The 20,740-nt window shown below is 42.0% G+C and overlaps 1 protein-coding gene across 7 annotated transcripts in view; it reads left to right on the top strand.

The window, feature by feature from the left end:
• Positions 1 to 20,740, top strand: part of ZBED1 (zinc finger BED-type containing 1) — a 142,213-nt gene that overhangs the window by 18,245 nt on the left and 103,228 nt on the right. The window contains exon 1 of one of the 7 annotated variants that reach the window (XM_081001336.1): positions 15,274 to 15,506. The exons of 4 other annotated variants lie outside the window; for them this stretch is intronic. In XM_081001336.1, the coding sequence (XP_080857462.1) occupies positions 15,392 to 15,506 (115 nt within the window). In that variant the 5' untranslated portion in view covers positions 15,274 to 15,391. Of the gene's footprint in view, positions 1 to 15,273; positions 15,507 to 20,740 lie in introns of those variants that run through there. 2 more of the 7 variants (XM_081001331.1, XM_081001335.1) reach the window with 2 other exon arrangements.

Here is a 20,740-nt window from a genome sequence, read left to right on the forward strand (position 1 = left end):
GTGGAATAGCTCATGTATGCTAACTTAAGCTATTTTGGGGGTAGGGTAAGGCAAGTTAAAGTGAAATAAATGTTGAACAGGAAGGTGTTACATATGTATTTTACTTCCTGTTCTTTGAAAATAACCATGAGGGTCTTAGGTTAGCCTGAAAACACCAATGAATGGAACTGCTTCCGTGAAAGTGCAGATCCTTTTGACTTAGCTAACTAACCCAAATATATAGGATGTGACACTTCCTGTATTAATCTTGGATAAATCCACTCAGACATACAATGAATGGCTTGCTAACAAGGAAATAACACATATAGTTCTGTCTGACATTCTTCTTAGTTTATATTAAAACTATAATGAAGGTTGTTGACCACCCTAACCAACTTGTGGATATGAAGTGGATAGTAAGATTGATGAACATAAAAGATGCAGCCAACAAGTGTTTTGCCTAAAATAAAATAAAATTGCAAGTGGCTTTAGTTTACCAAGAGCTTTCTGACTTGAAAGGTCAACTCACCACAATATTACATATGATAATCCTAATATCTGACAGTTCTAAAGATGGTGTTAAATGCTTTCTGAGGCCATTTCCTGGGTTTATTTAAGCTGAGAAGCACCTGTTATCTTTAAAAAAAAGAAATGTCAGCCTGCTTACCTGAAGAAAATAGATAGTGTTTAAAAGAAAAAAAAGCACTGAATATGAACAAAGTGAAACTTAAACTATAAGATTCGTTGTGTACTGCTCTCCTGTTGACATATCTTCTTCTATCAATGTACACAGATATTCCCATGGTATCTGGTATAATTTTGTTTTGATATTTTGTATAAAAGCAGAATGTGGCTGTTCAGCCGCTGTGGGACATTGATTTCAGGAAGTGTGAAGTGAGTCAATGGCTTCTATTTTATTTCTGAGATTACTAGTTGTTCAGAGATTCCATCTTTTGGAAGAGAAAAGTTCATGGTAGTATCTGTAAAAGGGTATTTTCCATGGAAGGCATTTCCTGAGAACTGCATGCTAAATCTACACCCCTTTATGTTCTGCTTTCAATGCTGGAATGCTGCACCTAATTATGTGGGTGTAAGCCCCATGGAACTTGATGGGACTTACTTCTGAGTAAGCACATGAACCTCCATTATGTTAATTTTACTCAGGGTGAATGTCCATAATCTTATATTGTGGCTGTTGGCACATGCCCTAAGGAGAGGAGGGAGAGAAGACAGCTAGATGGGGGGTGGGGTTAGGGAAAAGGGCATCAGCATGAAGGAGACACGGGGAAAATAAACCGTGGTGGTGGGATGTATTTTTTTTTTAGTATGTATACAGGAACGAGTGGGACCTGCACCAAAATGTTGCTGTGTCTCCTCACACCTTATTAGGAATGCTCAGCTAAACGCCATGCTGTCCTCCAGGATGCTATAAACCAGTTGACACTCCCATGGCTCCTTGAGGCCACTGACTGGCTCAATCCTCATTACGTGTTTAAAAATATTTTGTATTTCTAAATACCTTGGAGTTTACTAGAACATGCTTATACCTCTCTATTGTTTCTCAGTTGCCTCATTTCTGTCAACCTACAACCACCTGAGTTTGCTGGTAGGGAATGATAGCCCTCATTTAAGCATATTTTATTAATTTTATTAGATGGTGTTATGTACCGAGTTGAATTGGATCCAAAATGCAGGAGTCTGAATGGTCCTGGAACTATAGGATCCAGAATGCAGCAGTCTGATTGGTCCACAGGAGCCACCCAATCCCGCTCCAGGTGGAAGTGAATTCGCAACCTGATTGGCCTACAGGAGAATCCCTGAATTAGCCAATCACGTGGGGCCCATTGTGTAAATAATGTATATAAAGCAGACATTCTGGGGGAACTTCCATTCCTCTTCACCACTATGAGCTGAATAAAGAGCATTAAATCTACTCTCGACTCCAAGTATATTTCAGATAGCTTGTTCTGTCATTAAGTTAGTATTAGATTAGAGCAAATAAAAATATTTCAAATAAAGTTTTTTTTTGCATTTAGTTAAGTTTTTTATTTGGTTGGGTTGACTTACTATGACATAAAAAATAGAATATGAATGATGTGATCAACAGGCTCCATATATTAGTGATCATAGCAATTGGAAGCACAACTTGACAGCTTTACTCAATATAGGAAGGCAGCTGAAAATGCACAGCAAGGTGCTGATAGCAAGCAGTGGGAGATATTTCTCAGTGCCTTTCAGGTACAGAAAAATTATTACAGGTGTTTCATAATGTAATTTTGAAACTCCTAACCAAACAAAAACCCACAGGGAATAAAAACCTTACCTACATCTTGCTGTGGAAATATGACTCCCACAATGAAAGTTTGCAGTTGTCTTCAGCACTTCCCTTATTACTGTACGTACCTAAGGGAATATAGCTTTTATGAGGCTCAAAGTGACAATCCTTTCCCAAAGAGGGCAATTACAGTATATTTTTATTTTTAGCAGACTTACACCCTAATCCTAAATATGTTTTCTGGGGATATAAGTGTGGCTGATTTCTGTGTCTAAGCAAGCAAGTTTAAAATTGCAGCCAAAATATAGAATGCATCTGTTCTAAAGAAAAGGTTCTTTATATTAGCCTTTGCCTAGGTAAGGCAGCTGTTTGCAAAGGCTGCTGTTTGCAAAGCACTTACACCAGAATGCGTAATATTGGGTATTAATATTGAACATATTTAGGTAACAGGAACAAAATAAAACAGCTTTCTCCACCCTGCCTATCCCAATAGAAGTTTACAGTGTGTGTGCTTATTGTAAACTTGCAATAGCACTGTGAGAAAATTTGAGATGAAAATAATTTGCGCAAGACTAAAGCTATGAAAGTGATCTTCATGATTAAATCTTGGCCTCCCCTATCCAACACAACGTTCTGGTTTATGAAAGGAATGCTGCCTCAGGTAATTTATCTCTTTGATAACCAGCAGCTATTGCAAGTGCTACTACCTATGTAACTCTGTTTTCCATTTAACATGGAACGTTTTGTCATATTGGAGTCATTACTGAAGCACAACATGTAGGACTGGACATGCAGGCTTGGATATTGGAACGAGATCACAACCACTCTTCACCTAGAGCTGCCTTCGGTGCTGGATTCACTATGTTCTTTTCATTGAGGGTGCTTCCAGAGAGGGGTTTAATAGGTTGTTCATCTACTGCAAGTAGGCCATTGACAACAGGTTTTTGTAACTTGCGTGTCAAGACCCTCAAGCCAGCCCCTGTTAAGAATAAAGAAATTCACACTGATGCAGAATTTTGGTTTAAGGTTAATGGGCAAAATTTAGGTCACAACTTTACAGTGGTATCTCGGGTTATAGACGCTTCAGGTTACAGACTGAACTTTACTTCAGAATGAGAACAGAAATTGCATGGTGGTGGCACGGCAGCAGTGGGAGGCCCCATTAGTGAGGTACCCCTCAGGTTAAGAACAGTTTCAGGTTAAGAATGGACCTCCAGAACAAATTAAGTTCTTAACCTGAGGTACCACTGTATTGATTACAGCAAATGTGAGCGGTATTGACTTAGGTATTGGCAAAAGACTATATCAGACTCCTGCCCCCTTTGCAGGAAGTCAGTAAGGGTAAACCACCAAAAGAGGGAGCTGCTTTGGGGGAGCCCGCCTGCATCTCCCCCGGTGTTCCCAGAGGCCTGGCATGGCCCTAGCCCCTCAACCGGACTTCGGACAGGATCCAGGCCCCGGATTCCTTTAACAGAATACCCTTGGACAATGGAGGGGCAGGCAATGGCTGACCTCCCTCCCCCACTCATCAATAAGCCAATGCCTAACCACCAAACCTTACAAAGTTGTGATGATTTCTAAGAGGTAGGCGAAAACCAAAAGGCTAGTGCCAATCTGCCGAATGGAAAAATTCCCAAGACGGGCAACCAACCAAAGTCCAAAGCAAGGCCAGAGGACAATCAAAGGGAGGGTGGGCGGGTGTTCGGCAGCGCAAAGCAGGTGCTTGGCACACGTTGCAGTGCCACTTTTATACCCCTCATGATCACTTCACTCAAAATGATTGGCCAATAGGCCTGGGGTGATTGTGGTGCCACCCCGGTGTGAGGTTATTGTAATACTAACAACAGCATACCACCAGCAGTTCACATTGCAGATGCAATAACTGTTAAGCATATAAATTAATATAAGCCTTCCAGATGTCAGCCTGATAGTCCTTTCAGTGCTGCATGAACATCTTAAAAAAAATATTTCCCAGGCATTTTAATGTTAAGAGCTTTTAGTGATTTAGCTGTGCTATATTAATGTTTTGCTGCTGGTGGTTTTATTTCTTTTAATTCACATGTACGTTTACTACATGCTCTCTCTCTCTCTCTCTTTGGCTTTTTAAAAAAATATCTTTTGTGTTTTTAGATTTTCTTGTTAACCACCCAGAGAATTTCAGTTATAGGCAAATATGCAAATACTGCAAATAAATGAATAATAAACAAACAAATGCAGAAATACACGTTGACATCAATAGGACATTCTTCGGAATGTTGATGCTTAAGCTTCTGCTGTGGTTGCAGGGTACCATCTAACATCAATCGGTGGTCCAGTTAACCATCTTCCCCACCCTAGGCATCCCTATCTAATTAATCTTCTGACTTGCTGTTTTTATTCTGGTGCTTACCATGAATGTTTTCTCTTATTTTATTTTTTTGCATATTTTGTCAGCTACTTTTTCAGCTACTTTTAAAAAAAGGAACTTGTTGGGGGAACAAACCAAGTTTCTCACACATTTGATTGGCCTTAGTAGCCTGCTATAAATGTCATTGCCAGAAGATAGACCCTTCCCCACCCCCCACCCCCATGCAAGTTAAAGGAAGGGGGAATATCTTGTCTCCAAAATTCTGCAGAGATTGTTGCTGCTTTCTGCTTTGAACTACAGCATGAGTACAGGGTTGAGCCTCCCCCGCCCCTTCTTCATGCCTGAGAAGAGTTGAATGTTGATCCCGACTGTTGTGCAGAACTTTGAAGCCACTTGGGACACAGTGAGAGCCTTGCTGCTTTCTCAATGACTCTAAAAGCTTGCAGTGGATGTGTGAACTTTCCGCCTATTTTTCTCTCAAAGTGTGCTTGCCGGAGCAAAAGATAAGTCACCACTGACAATCTGGCAAGTGCACTTGTGGACTACTGGAAACTGAGGCTTAAATCGTTATTGAATATTATGGAATTATTGAAAATAACCACAGACATACAATCAAGGTCTCTTTTCTAGCATGAAAAGCCCCAAGGATACATGAGAATAGGACAACCCAATGAAAGACAAATGTTATATCTGTGTCAGCTACATTGCAACATTGGGTATAGAAACATGAAATAGCTAGTCAGGGAGCAAGGGAATATGTGCTAAGTGGTGTCATTATCCAGTGCATTGATCAGGAAAAGGATTAGGAGGTTATTTAGGGAAAAACATTGAAACCTATCAGGCCATTCCACCGTAACAATAAAAAAGGCAAACAAGATAATAGCTTATAGAAGCACAAACATAAGCCATGTGAGAAGGAGCACTTCCAGCCTCACCTCCTGTGAAATTTGCAGTGCATTGATGGCTAGTACAGAATCACACAGTGAACGCAGAGGCCTTTGCTAATTTAAATACAATCAGATAGACGTATTCGATGTAAAGCTGAAAGCTGGCAGAAGTATTATGGTTGGGTAATCTCAACCACGGGTGGTGCTGTGGGTAAAACCTCAGCGCCTAGGACTTGCCGATCGCATGGTCGGCGGTTCAAATCCGCGCGGCGGGGTGCGCTCCCGTCGTTCGGTCCCAGCGCCTGCCAACCTAGCAGTTCGAAAGCACCCCCGGGTGCAAGTAGATAAATAGGGACCGCTTACCAGCGGGAAGGTAAACGGCGTTCCGTGTGCTGTGCTGGCTCGCCAGATGCAGCTTGTCACGCTGGCCATGTGACCCGGAAGTGTCTGCGGACAGTGCTGGCTACCGGCCTCTAGAGTGAGATGAGCGCACAACCCTAGAGTCTGTCAAGACTGGCCCGTATGGGCAGGGGTACCTTTACCTTTAATCTCAAGTAAGCCAATCTGTGGTTAAGTTCCTTGTGTAACATATAAGAGCCAGGGCACACTGTGGGAGTTGTGAGCCCTTCATCCAAATCTTATTGTTCTACGTAAGGTTCTCAACCCCTTCATGGATCACTACCTTGTCGTGGCGAAAGGGGCTTAAATATCTCAGAGAAGCTATGAGCTATGCTGTGCAGGGCCACCCAAGACAGACAATCGACTAAACAACAACAACAAGGTTCTCAAATGCGATCTGGGATATATACTACATTCATAACGCCAGGCAGCACAGAATATCTTTAATGCCAATTGGCCTGGAGTAACCTCCCACCCTACTTTGACAGTCTGTATGTGTACCCATCCCCACCCCCACTCCCACACATACATAGCTCAGTTGCTTAGAGTTTGGTACTGATAACCAAGGTTGCAGGTTCAATCCCCGTATGAGAAAGCTGCATATTCCTGCATTGCAGGGGGTTGGACTAGAGGACCCCCAGGGTGCCTTCCAATGCTATGGTTCTATGACTCACGATATATGCGTACACTGGCCTCAATTAACACTGAGCCTGCCCTGTTCTTTTCTATGCCAGGGAGTGCTCCCTATCCTTGTCGCACCAAGTACCTGTTTGTGCAGCACATTTTCTAGTTCATAGAAAAAACAGCAGCCCCTAGAGAGGTGAGGCTGTAGCTCTGTTGTAGAACACCAGCTTTGCAGGCAGAAAGTCACAAGTTTGATCCCTGGCATCTCTAGGTAGAGATGATAACGTCCCCTGTCTGAAACTCTAGAGAGCAGCTGTTTTGTGGTTCCTGGAACCATGCCTTTTGAGATCCTGCTTCATGGTTCCTAGAATCATGCCTTTGTAGAAGTTTCTGCATTAACCATTACTGCACATGTTTCCCCACGCATTCAACAGCTTCTCTGAACTGCAGCCAATGTGTTTGTTTAAAATGATCTTTAAAGGCATTCATTAGCATGCATTTGATAATCTGGTGAAATGATTCTGCAGAAAATAATATGCAAGATTTCCCCCTTCCCAGCAGGAGTAAATCTTTATGCCTATAAATTAAAAGAGGTTATTATGGAGCTCTCAAAGCTCTGCAAGTCCTGGGTAGCAGCAGAAGATAATTAAAAGGTGAAGGCATCAAAAATTAATTGCAAGGCCTCTTTCTCCCTCAAGTGTCATAAATAAAAAAATAAATAAATAAATTAGAACTAGAAAGTGTCAAAAATTACATGGAAAAATATGTTGATGGATGCAGTGGGTGAAAAGGACATGCAGTCCCATGATATACACATTCATAGATAGGTCCAGAGACCCCATATTCTACTACATAGCTGACAGATGTTCTCCAAATAATTGTTCCATATTCAATAAAACACAGCTTCACCTCCATCTGGACTATTATGTATATTGTTATCAGTCATCATCACACAGAATAGCTTGGCTTTCTGAATGAATAGCAACAATACCACATCTGATAGCTAAGGAAAATTTAATGGATGAATAATGTTAGGCAAGCATTTAGAGTATTTTTATTCAGCACTTGCATGTGTTTTTTCATGTGATTTAGAAAATGGGTAATTGTTGTAGGGAGGAGTACTTCCCTTTAGGGAGCCAGACCTCCAGTCATCCATGCCCTCTTCCAGGATACTAAAATTGCATTCCCCTTCCACCTGGTTTTCCTTTACAGTCAGCTAGCATTCTGTGTGCACTGAGCATACTCAGTCTACATTGACATGTTTGAGTTCCTACTAACCTTCAGGGTTTATTTGTGTAAGAAACTGCCCGGTCCCATTGATACCTCCCTCTTGTACATGGGTGTTGTTTGGGGTACCTTAGGACCCACACTGTTAGTTCAGTTGCGAAGACTGATGGATGTTGTACTCCAAAAACAGCTGGAGGGTTGGGTTGGGGCAGGCTGATATATCAGATATAGAGGAAATGGTTATGAATGGTTATGTCTGAACAAAAATGTTGAGTTTTGTTCTCTGAGCTAGCTACATACTGTGCAATTGCATTATTAGTTCAGATTTTTCAGTTACTGTACCATTTCCTCAGGGTGGGTGTAAATGTTTCGGTAAAGGAAGTGGTTTGACTTGAAATGAAATATATCTCGCAAATTGGAGCAAATTGGTTAATATGGCACCAATGAAACATCTTCTGAGCTGTGGCGAAGAAGAACTATATTGGTTTGCTCTTTCACCTTGATTGCTTTCTCTTTTAGTAAACTGCACCCCATGGCAAATGTCTCTAGATATTAGATCACGGTAACCAATGTGGTGCTGCCCCAATTTTGTTGGACTGCAATTGCCTTCATCCCAAATCATTGGCCATGCTAGATGGAGCAGCACGAAAACATCTAGAGGCACTGTGAAAGCAATAGCTGGCTTAGATGAATATTGGGCCTTACTCAACTCTCCCGTTCCATTAGTGGAAGTCAATGCAAGGATTCCTGCTAGTGCAACAGGACTCCCTCCCACTCTCCCTACAGCTCCCTCCAATCTGCTCTGGAAGGTCAGGAGAAACCCCCAGAATAGCAGGCAAGAGAAGGAAAGGGGAGATCATTTCACTGGTCAAGCAGAAATGCTTGTGCTGATGGAACAATCTCCTTAGTGCTATGTTGAATTCCAACCATTGTCTTCAGGTTCAACTGCCCAAACTGATTTGGTATCATGGAATACTGTGTAAGCACCTGAAGCACAGGTCTTCAGCAAAACAACCATGTGAGCTAAAGACCCTTCTGGGCTTTGTTTGGCCATGTTTGCCAAAAGTCAAGGACCATGGGGAAGAGCAGCAGGAAAAAATAACCCACTTTCTTTTTTTTTTTTTTTGTAAGAATTTTTATTGGTTTTACAGAATGATTTTAAACAATACAAACAAATAAAAAAGACATACAAACATGTAAAATTTCATAACCTTTTTTTCATATCCCTCTCTTCTCGGACTCCCCCAAACCTCCCCTTCCTACATCCCAATTTCCAAAATTTATTTCAGCAAATTCTAATTAATTTTATCAAATATATTTTTTCTTATTCTTTTCTTCACCTTGATCTTATGTCACTGTAATCTCCTTTTCTTTCTCCAAACCTCGACATTTTAACATTCCTCAATTTTATAATAGTTCTTAAGGTAAATTTTAAATTTCTTCCAATCTTCTTCCGCCGTCTCTTTCCCCTGCTCACGGATTCTGCCAGTCATCTCAGCCAGTGTCATATAGTCTATTACCTTCATCTGCCACTCTTCCAAGGTGGGTAATTCTTCTGTCTTCCAATACTTTGCGATGAGTATTCTTGCTGCTGTCGTAGCATACATAAAGAAATTTCTATCTTTCTTTGACACCAATTGGCCGACAATGCCCAAGAGAAAGGCCTCTGGTTTCTTAGGAAAAGTACATTTAAGTACCTTTTTCATTTCATTATATATCATTTCCCAGAAAGCCTTAATCTTCGGGCACGTCCACCAAAGATGATAAAAAGTACCTTCCGTTTCTTTACACTTCCAACACTTATTATCAGACAAATGATAAATTTTTGCTAGCTTGACTGGGGTCATGTACCACCTATAGATCATTTTCATAATATTTTCCTTTAAGGCATTACATGCCGTAAATTTTATACCAGTGTTCCACAACCATTCCCAGTCAGCAAACATAATGTTATGACCAATGTCCTGTGCCCACTTAATCATAGCTGATTTAACTATTTCATCTTGTGTATTCCATTTCAGCAGCAGATTATACATTTTTGACAAATTCTTAGTATTGGGTTCTAACAGTTCGATTTCTAATTTTGATTTCTCCACCTGGAATCCAATTTTCCTGTCTTGTTTATGTACCTCCATTATTTGATAATAATGGAGCCAATCTCGAACCTTGGGTTTCAATTTCTCATAACTCTGTAACTTCAATTTATCTCCATCTTGTTCCAAAATTTCCCAATACTTTAGCCATTCAGCTTCCATATTAAGCTTTTTCAGCGCTGTAGCCTCTAAAGGTGACAACCATCTAGGGGTTTTACTTTCCAACAAATCTTTATATCTTATCCAAACGTTATATAATGCTTTCCTGACAATATGGTTTTTAAAGGCCCTATGCACCTTAATTTTATCATACCATAGATATGCATGCCAACCAAATGTATTATTAAAACCTTCTAAGTCCAAGATATCTGTATTCTCGAGGAGCATCCATTCTTTCAGCCAGCAAAATGCTGCTGCTTCATAATACAGTTTTAAGTCCGGCAGGGCAAACCCCCCTCTTTCTTTTGCATCCGTCAGTATTTTAAATTTTATTCTGGGCTTTTTGCCCTGCCAGACAAATTTCGAGATATCCTTCTGCCACCTCTTGAAACAATCTATCTTGTCCAGAATTTGTAATGTTTGGAACAAAAATAATATTCTAGGCAATACATTCATCTTAATAGCTGCAATTCGGCCTAACATTGACAATCTCAAATTTGACCATATTTCTAGATCTTTTTTAATTTCCGACCAACATTTTTCATAATTGTCTTTATACAAGTTCGAATTCTTAGATGTCAAATAGACCCCTAGGTATTTCACCTTCTTTACCACTGTCAAACCTGTTTCATTCTGGAACTTCTCCCTTCCCATGACTGTCAAATTTTTTTCCAAAACTTTAGTCTTTTGTTTATTCAATTTAAATCCGGCCACCTGACCAAATTCTTGAATTAGCTCCAACACCCTTTTTGTACTAGTGTCTGGCTCTTGTAAAGTAAGTACTAAATCATCTGCAAAGGCCCTTAACTTGTAATGTTTGGCTCCGACCTGTACACCTTTAACCTGCTGGTCATCTCTAATCATATTAAGCAACACCTCCAGAACAGAAATAAAAAGTAAAGGGGAAATTGGGCACCCCTGTCGTGTCCCTTTTTCTATTTTAAATTCTTCAGTTATCACATTATTTACAATCAACTTAGCCTTTTGTTCAGCGTATACGGCACCCATACCATTCTCAAATCCTTGGCCTACCCCCATCCCATGAAGATTCTTTTTCATAAAACTCCAAGAAATATTGTCAAAGGCTTTCTCCGCGTCCACAAAGATCAGAACTGCTTTAGTGTTTATATTCACCTCTAATAATTCCAGAATGTCTATTATGTTCCTAAAAATAACCCACTTTCTGGGACCAACTATCCAAAATGGACCTCAGCTGCTGAAAAACAGTTTGGACACCTGTCTCAGAAGGATACAACGTTCAGTGGTACTGGAAATTACTGAGATGTCAAGGGGAATCCAAAAAGGTCACACTCCTCCCAGTGAAGATCATTTTTCAGGGCTACAGAATTAGTTTCCCTCCCAAACTCAGACAGAAAACAACATTGGAATGGTCATCCAGCAGCACTTGGAGTTGAGGCCAGCACACACTCCAAGATATTGCTTAGAAAGGGCAAACAGTAATTGAAGTCCAGGATTGTCTTTTTGAAGAAGAAATCAGCTTGCACCACTGCCTCTTTTAACACAGCAAGGAGTACATCTTCTCTCAAAGAGACATTAGTCACATTTGTGACTCAAATATTTAAACTTCCTTTGGTAGCTTTAATTAGCTACATGGTGCAAAGATCAAGGACACATGTGGTAGCCCGGCCACAAACTTCAAACTTCAAAGTAGATTGTCCACTTTATTACATCAAACTACCGTATTTTTCGCTCTATAACACGCACCAGACCATAACACACATGTAGTTTGTAGAGGAGGAAAACAAGAAAAAAATATTCTAAACGAAATTGTGGATATATGATTTTTGTGGTTCATGCTGTGGCCACAGACATGTGATCTGACAGTGAGTTTGGAGTAGCCCAATGCAAAAATCCTGAGGATCCATGTGGATCCATGCTTTGTAACCATGGAGGAGGGAAGGAAGGGGAACCATGGATCCTCTGCTCACGACTGCAGCAGATCCCCCCCCCGCCACCCGCAGCATTCGCTCCATAACACGCACAGACATTTCCCCTTACTTTCTAGGAGGAAAAAAGTGAGTGTTATGGTGCAAAAAATACGGTACTTAAAAATGTATCTATTCTAATAGGACAAGACTAGCTGCATTCATTTCAAACTCTGCTACAGTCATGGAATCTAAATTGCCATGAATGTGAATGATTGTATTTTCAAAATGTGTTACAAATTGGTCACCATTAGCTACCAAGTTATGTTTGCAATTGCTGTGTGTATGGGTTAGAGGAAGTGTTTTCCTTTAATAACAGAACAACCAAAGAGACATACCGCATGCAATGAAAAACATTCTGCAAGTATACAATTCCAGTTTTATAATAGAGAGTTTTTGAACAGGAAGATAATTTATTCCATATTGACCCAAACAGTCAAAATTATATTTAAAAAGTAGATCATTCTGGTGTAGAACTATGTGGAATAATAGTAATAACAAAAAGCAGGCAGAAAATGATTCCTTTGTTGTTTTATAAAAAGGGGCTTTCGCTTGTAAGTCACAGATAAGCCTCTTTACAAAGCATTTTCTCTTAAAACCAATACAAAAGATGCTTTCAGACTTCCAGAGTCCTATGGGGGCATGGCAGTCAGTGCCTGTATCATCTTTACTAAAGCAGTTGGACTGGTACATTTCCAGGTACAATTTAAAGTACTCTTTTTGACCTTTAAAGCACTACACAAGTGTTTCTCAAACAGTGGACTTTGGGCCACCAACCTACAACACCAACCAGTCAAATAATTTATAGTCATAATAAGCCATATCTATAATATGCCAGCTTTCCTAGTTTTGGAATACTATATAAGGAAGTTATTATTCTGAGTCAGCCCACTGGTCCATTTAGCTCAATATTGCTTACACCAGAGGCGAGGCATCTTTACAGCCCAGTGGGCCAGGTTTGACAGGTGGAAGGAGGCACCTGCCTGTCAGTCATGTGACATCATGGCATCGGGTGACAACAATACCTCTGAAGCCTCTGAAGCATATTTCCAAGTTGTTTCTGATTAGCACTGTGAGATATGGCCTTTAAAGTACATTTCCAAACAGTTGCAGGAAGAAACTGCTTGGAAATGCACTTCAAACTGAAGGCCACACCTTTACCTGCCTTCCACCTGACATCAACAACTGTAGTCATTTCTATAAAGTTTGTAGGCATATAATACAAAAAGTAAAAACCAGAAAACCGGAGTTTCATGAAATTGTCCCCTCACACAGCTCCTGGTAGATACAAGCCATGCATCTGAGCGGGGGGGGGGGGGCAGACTACTAACAGTGACTCCCCTGAAGACCTTAGTGATCAGGCAGGTATATAAGGGATTAGGTGATTCTTGAGGTATCATGGACTCAAGTTTTTAAGGACCTTGCAAATTAATACAATAATTTTGACCCTGACCCCATAGCGTATGGGCTGCCAATGCAAACTTTGGAGCACTGGTGTTATGTGCTAGCAACAGACTGGCTTCATCAACAGTCCAGGCACAGCATTTTGCAGCCTCCAGACCAGGCCCAAGGGTAGCCCCATATGGAGCATATCAAAATAATCAAGACTTGAAGTTATCAATGCATGGATTACCATGGCTAGACTATCCGTCAAAAACCAGCCATAGTTGATGCACCTGCTGTAGCGAGTGAAAGGCACTCCTAGCTGCTGAGATTCCAGTGACAAAGATGGATCCAGGAGCATTCCCAGACTCTGAACCTGTTGTTTCAGAGGGAGTGTAACCTTTTCCTGAGCAGGCACCTGGCCAATCTTGTATGCATGGGAACTGTCAATCCATGGTGCTCCCATCTTCCCACAGTTCAAGCTCAGTTTATTGGTCCTCATTCAGTCCCTCACTGTGCTCAGACAACAGCCTCCCCTGACTCAAATGCTATGGAGAAGCACAGCTGTTATGTCAACAGTGTATTGATGACCGTTTGCCACCAAACTCCTAGTGACTGCACCCAGTGACTTCATATATACGTTAAACAACACTGGGGAGAAGATTGTACCTTGTGGCACACCATAGTGCAAAGACCATACAGCTGGAACCCAGTCTCCCAATGCTACTTTCTGGACACAACCCTCTAGGTAGCAGAAAAACCACTGTAAAACAGTGCCCCCACAGAGTTGGTACAGAAGGATACCATGGTCCATGGTATCAAAAGTTGTGGAGGTATCAAGAAGCAGAGTTGCACTCTCCCTGGCCCTCTCCTTGATACAGGTGCACCCCTGCCTGTTTAAGAACAGTAGGCAGCACCCTGTCACATAGTGATGTATCTACCACATTCTGGATCCATCCAGTCAACCCCTCCTGACTGCTTTTCAACAGCCAGGCGAGGCAGGGGTCAAGAGAGCAGGAAGCTGGCTGCATGACTGCAAGAGTCTTGCCCACATCAATTCCTTCTATTTGTTACTGAGTCATAGATTCTACTGAATGAATGCCATGAATGTGTTGTGCTTTGAAGGATGATTTGGGTACCACAGGCACCCTTGATGGAGTGAATACAGGGAATAAGAGCAGACAAATACAATTCTTTTAACTGAAGTTCTTCTTTTCATGGGTTCTTTTAGCCAAGCTTTGTCTTCCCAGGTCACCTTATCAAAGGGCAGCAGCAGCAATATATATTCTAGTCAGAGCCCTCCATCCTGGAAGATAATTGCTGTAGATGAGTTGTGAAGGAGCCCGTGAAAACATTTTAACAAGAGGTCTGACACCTTTAAGGGAGAATTGCATTAGAAACACCAGACTTAAAAATTAATACACCCTCCCTCTTGTCCTGCTTGCCTTCCAAGTTCCTACTGGGCAGAACTGCAGGCAAATTTGAATGTCAGCGTTGAAAGGTATTTTTCAATCATGCATTTAACCAGCGTTTATTTTATTTTTTAAAATGTACTAGTTTCTCTAGTACTTTTCACCGTAAGGTAGTCAGCAGCTGCTTCCTTTGAATGAGAAATGCGTGTTCCAAAGCAAGTGAAAAAGGCGTTAAGTTCTCTATTGTTCCATATTCCGGCAAGTGACCTCATTTCACAGCCTAGCTGGCTGAGAGCCCTATTTCAAAGCATGCAAATTCTTACTGCTGAAATTAGCGCGGGGGTAGCAATGGGAAAGTGTATGTAACCTCAGCCCAGCTGCACGCATGGTGCGGAAGGGAGGGTGTAAGGAAGGGGAGAGCGAGAGACCCGGATCGCGAGCATAAGCGCGCACATGCCCGGAAAAGGACTTCTCCTCCTCCTCCTCCTCTTCCGCTGGGTGTAGCTAGCGAGTGCTGTGAGCCGAGCGCTCCGGAGCCCGGGAGGCGTGTCGCCTGCGCTGCGCCTCCTCCTGCCGAGGGTGGTGACCGGCCTCCTTTCTCCTTCGAGCCGAGAAACAGCACAAGGCAGAGCCGGAGGCGGCGGCGGCGGTCAAAGAGCCATGTCGCTCGTCTCGCTGGCGCTGCCTGCGATACGCGTCTATTGGATCGGCTTCCGCGTCGTGTTGCACCAGCTGCTCCGCCGCCTCCTCCGACCAGGGTGGCCTTTGAAGCCAGGTTAGTAAGGGCTGCGGGTTTCTGGGGTAGAGAGGCTGGTCAAAGAAGCGCCTCGCTCAGCGCCTGCCACCTTGCCAAGTGGCGCGGGTGGCCAAAGGAAAGCGCGCGCGCGGGCGGGCGGGCGAGCAACACGAGCTCGCTTTTCTTCCGCCCGGGGCGGCGGCGGAGGCGAGGAAAGGCTTTTTCTTCCAGGGATTATCATTCTGAAAATCCCAACTGGCAGCGGTGGAGGGGAGCCAAGCCAATTTTTGCTTCCGCGGAAGGAGGGCGCACCTGGGCGCCCGCTTCCCCTGGCTTTGTTTTGCCGCTGCCCGGAGGGGGGGGGGGTGTCTTCTTTTCTCGGGCCTGACATCGCAGAGCTTTGGCTCGGCCGTGTCAGTGTCCTTACCAAGCCCCACCTGCGGCTCTCGCCCCCCGGAGGCATGCAGACCTCTAGCAAATGCGTACACGTCCCCTTCCAGCCGCAAACCTGTGGCTCCTAGGTTGGACCGACCTGTTATAAGTGCACGCTGTTACAGTTGATAATACAGGTAGTAGGAACCGCGGTCAATGTCAGGGTTCGAAGCTGAATAATACCTAGTGCTGTGGGCAGAAAAGGTACGTTGCAGCAGGCGACACACCCTGGTCAAGAGGATCACATTGTCCTAGTAAGACCAATGGAAACAGTAGGCTATAACTTCTGAGTCAGTGTGTTTAGGCTAGGATTTGTTGGTTATCTAAAGAGAAAAAGCAGACCGTCCCTGCCTAGTGATGCATTTCAGAGTTGCAGTGTGAGGCCGCGGGATCTGGGAAACTACAGAACCTTGGCTGGCCACCATCCTCTTAAAAGTAGAGAGTCCATAGCTTTTGAGTTTTCACTTTTCTATCTCTTTTTTATGAAGCTGAATACAAACATGCCAATCTGTAAGTAAAGTTTTTTATGTATATTCTGTAACATATTTCAACTGTACCAAGGGGGTGGAGAACCTCTTAAGTTCTAGAATTGTTAACAGTTCAGATGTCATAATGTGTCTTCATTGGATAACGTTGCTCTGTTTTGCTCAATTTCTGATTGCTTTTCATGGTCTGCTTATTTCTTTAAAGCAGACAACAAAAATACAATAAAGTTCACAAGGTAGATGTGACTATTTTTTTGAGTAGGAAAGTAATGTTTTACTTTTCTGTAAGAATATTTAGGGCTAAAAATACATTGGGCTGTCATTCTTGATAGCAGTGTTTTCTTTATGACATGTTATATTAAAACTTTGCATCTGGAGTGCAAGAACCATTCTTAATTAGTTTGTGCCTGGGTAGGTTAAACAATCCTTATTTTGAATGATGTTTCTGCCCTGATGTGGTACAATTAACCATGCTTAGGCCTGCAGAGAAATGCCACGAGGTCAGCTACTTTCGCATGCTAAAGGGACGCTGTGCTAAGTCTTATCTTCTGCTTCCTCCTTGCAACAGAACCAGTAGTATTGAATTCTTCATTTAAATTAATGTTTGATATATAGGATGTAGCTTTCCTTGTGGCTTAATTGCTGACTGTGTGCATAAAACATTTTTAGCTGTAAAAAGGTTTTACAGTGGTACCTTAGGTTACATACACTTCAGGTTACATACGCTTCAGGTTACAGACTCCGCTAACCCAGAAATAGTACATTGGGGTAAGAACTTTGCTTCAGGATGAGAACAGAAAAAGTGCGGCAGTGGCACGGCGGCAGCGGGAGGCCCCTTTAGCTAAAGTGGTGCTTCAGGTTAAGAACAGTTTCAGGTTAAGAACGGACCTCCGGAATGAATAAAGTATGTAACCAGAGGTACCACTGTATTGTATTTAACTTTTGGTTTACATTTTCAGAAATCTGTCTCATAAGTGCATTTTGATTGCATTTGATGATGCATTAAATGCATTCTGCACCTTTATTTTATATTCTAAATAGGCCGCTAACAGCACAAACCTATGCGTGTTTGTTTGGAAGCGAATCCCACTTAGTTCATTGGGGCTTATTCAAAGTAAATACATACAGCAGGTGTAGGAAATCTTTGCACCTCCCAACGTTGCTGAATTCTAACTCGGATCATTGACCATGTTTGCTGGGGCTAATGGGAATTGTAGTTCAGGGCTGAAGGTTCTCCACACACACCTAGATTACATCCAAACCATGCTATTAAAACACTATTATACTACTTTAGTGGTCAGGCAAATTTCTGGGAACTATAGCTCATTAAGGGTGCTGACGTCACAGAGTTGCAGTTCCCAGCACCCTTAAGAAACTACAGTTCCCAGGATTCTCCATGACTGTTAAAGTGGTATAAAAGTGCTTAAAGTGTATGTGTGGGTGACCCTAGCTCACAGGATTGCAGCCTAAAGACTTCTTCCTTTTTCATCTGAAAAACATGTCTGCTGGATGTGTAATGTGTGCTTTTGTATGTTGTTTTGTACTGTCCAGCATCATTAGACATAGATATATGAGATTTCCATGTGGTTTACTTATTGCTAGATAAGTAAAATCTACTAGATCTTAAGACCAAGGGCAGGCGTCGTATCCAAGTCCTAGTATCAGACTTCTGACATGTTGAATTAAGGGTGGGATGGCTGTGCACAACATAAGGACCCAGGGCTGATGGCAGCCCACATACTGTACTGATTATCTGATCCCCTTTCCCCACCTATTTGTGGGAATATATATCACCCAGGCAGGTTTATCAACAGATGAAAATGCTATGTTCTATGTTCTACATTAACCCTCTTCTAGCATTTAGGCATGGGACACGCGTGGCGCTGTGGGTTAAACCACAGAGCCTAGGGCTTGCCGATCAGAAGGTCGGCGGTTCGAATCCCCGCGACGGGGTGAGCTCCCGTTGCTCAGTCCCTGCTCCTGCCAACCTAGCAGTTCGAAAGCACGTCAAAGTCCAAGTAGATAAATAGGTACCACTCCGGTGGGAAGGTAAATGGCGTTTCCGTGTGCTTCTCTGGTTTCGCCAGAAACGGCTTAGTCATGCTGGCCACGTGAACTGGAAGCTGTATGCCGGCTCCCTCGGCCAGTAAAACAAGATGAGCGCCGCAACCCCAGAGTCGTCTGCGACTGGACCTAATGGTCAGGGGTCCCTTTACCTTTACCTAGCATTTAGGCAGATGGTGGAGTTGGTGGCAGCAGTTGACCAAAATAAAGGCAGACTTTAATCTTTCTCCCTTCCTTCCCAAACAGCCTTCCGCTAATTAAGATTTTACAATACTAAGTTTACAGGCAACTCCCTGTATCAGTGGGGGTTGCGTTCTGGGTCAAAGGGCACGTCAGCAGAGTGTGCATAAGCCTGCCTGTTATGCCCCCACCACACCCCCATTCTGCCCTCTTCTGGGTCCAAAGGGACCCATGCTTTGACAGTCACACATCAATTGGACTTGCCTAAAATGGTTGCAACATGTATAGTGGCAGGATGAATCCAGGGAACACCTGAACTCTGAATCTATTACTTAGCAGCAAGCTTGCTACATGCCTCTGGATTATTATTTTTTAAATTAATATTGACTTAAAAATATACGGATCAAAATTCTTGTAGATTCTTCATGTATTTTTATTTATTTATTTATTTAAAAACAAATTTTAGTCCACTTCCTCTTGCTTCCAAGCTTCTCTGTATTCCAGGAGAAAGTCTCTAGGCCTCAAACATCTGGACATTAGCCCCCAAACTGTGGCACTTGAAACAAAAGTAGATACTGATATGAATCTTCATATCAGTCTCTCTCTATATATATATGTAACAATTTGAATCTATATATGTTGCTTCATGTTTTGTTTCCCTTGTCAGTTAGGAGTTGTGAGACAACATATTGTGGATCTTTTAAGCTGCTGTCTCTTTGGGAATGATGTGGCAGAACAAGACTGGGTCAATAATTTGGTCTGACAGTTTCAAAGCATGGATATTAATCACAGTAAAGAATGCATCAATTTCTAAGCAGCGAGGTTTAGGTAAGAATTGCTGCTTCTTATTCAGCAGCAACTGTAATTGCAACTCTTTGAAGATTAGTTTAAACCAGCCAGGCACCTTCTTAGGCATCTTAGTTTTTTCAGGATTGACTTCTTAAATATTCCTAGCCTTGAGCATCTCATTAATAAGTGTAAATTTGAATATGTTGAGTAATTAAGTTGCATTCTAAAAGAACGGATGTTTGTGGCGCGTACTTGAGTGTCTTAGGGGAATGTAAAAGGAGTCAGCATCAGGATATGTAGGCAGACTCTGGTGGCCTGAAGGAGTCTGATAGGCAGTCATGAAAGAGGCAGCCAAGAGACTTTCCTGATGGCCTGACACTTATTTGTTATCCCCAAGGGAATTAGTAGGGCACTAATGCAAGGATTCTAGAATTGCTTACATACATACATACACACACACACACACATACATACATATATATGTACGTATACTTGCATAGAAAATACAGAAAGATGGCATAGAACATAAAAATCACAATGCAACAATAACAGCATTAGAAAAAAACAATAGCATACTAATAGTTGTATTTTTATTTATTTAAATTGCAGTATTTTCAAACACAAAACAAGACGGGAAGAGAAAGGAAGCTGAAGATCTATGGGTGGTGTGTATTTGTGAAGTCCCACTGAAACAAATTAGATAATGTGAATTATTTAAATTCAGGCAATTGGTTTAGGGTACATTCCTTCAAAACTATATGCAAGAGAAAAGTGTGCACATTCAGAGGTGTCTATAGCTTACAAGACTGAACAGGGCAAGCCACTTTTCTTGCTTGCTCATCTTTTAAATTGGCTTTCTTGTTCAGCTGTGGAGCAACTGCAGTGGTGGTTCTGCCTCCACTAGTTATGTGTAGCTTCTGCCCTATTTATTCAAGATTTTAAGTTGCATTAAACACAGCGTAACATTTGTTTACATATAATCTGGGGGGAAACCTAACTCCATTGACCTAAACTGGGTCCCACTCAATAAATATTCTTTTAAATTATTTGCAAGAGGATGTTGAAATCGAAAGTTATAAACAATTTAGGTTGCTATAAAATTTGGTAATGTCTGGGGCTGTAGGAGTGCTTAATCCTACCTTGTAAATAAATTCACAACATTTTTAAAGCCCACAAAAATGTCTACCGGCCTGCCTGTACAGCCACACATACCTATTTTAATTAACTGTAGTGCACTGATAACCTCAAAGGGAGAGAGAGAAAAGACAACAGTCAACTAATTTACAAAAGCTCCCGTTGAGGCAATTCTTAATCACACAATTG

This window comes from Podarcis pityusensis (assembly GCF_964106645.2).
Source record: "Podarcis pityusensis genome assembly, chromosome: 4".
In the NCBI taxonomy this organism is placed as follows: Eukaryota; Metazoa; Chordata; class Lepidosauria; order Squamata; family Lacertidae; genus Podarcis; species Podarcis pityusensis.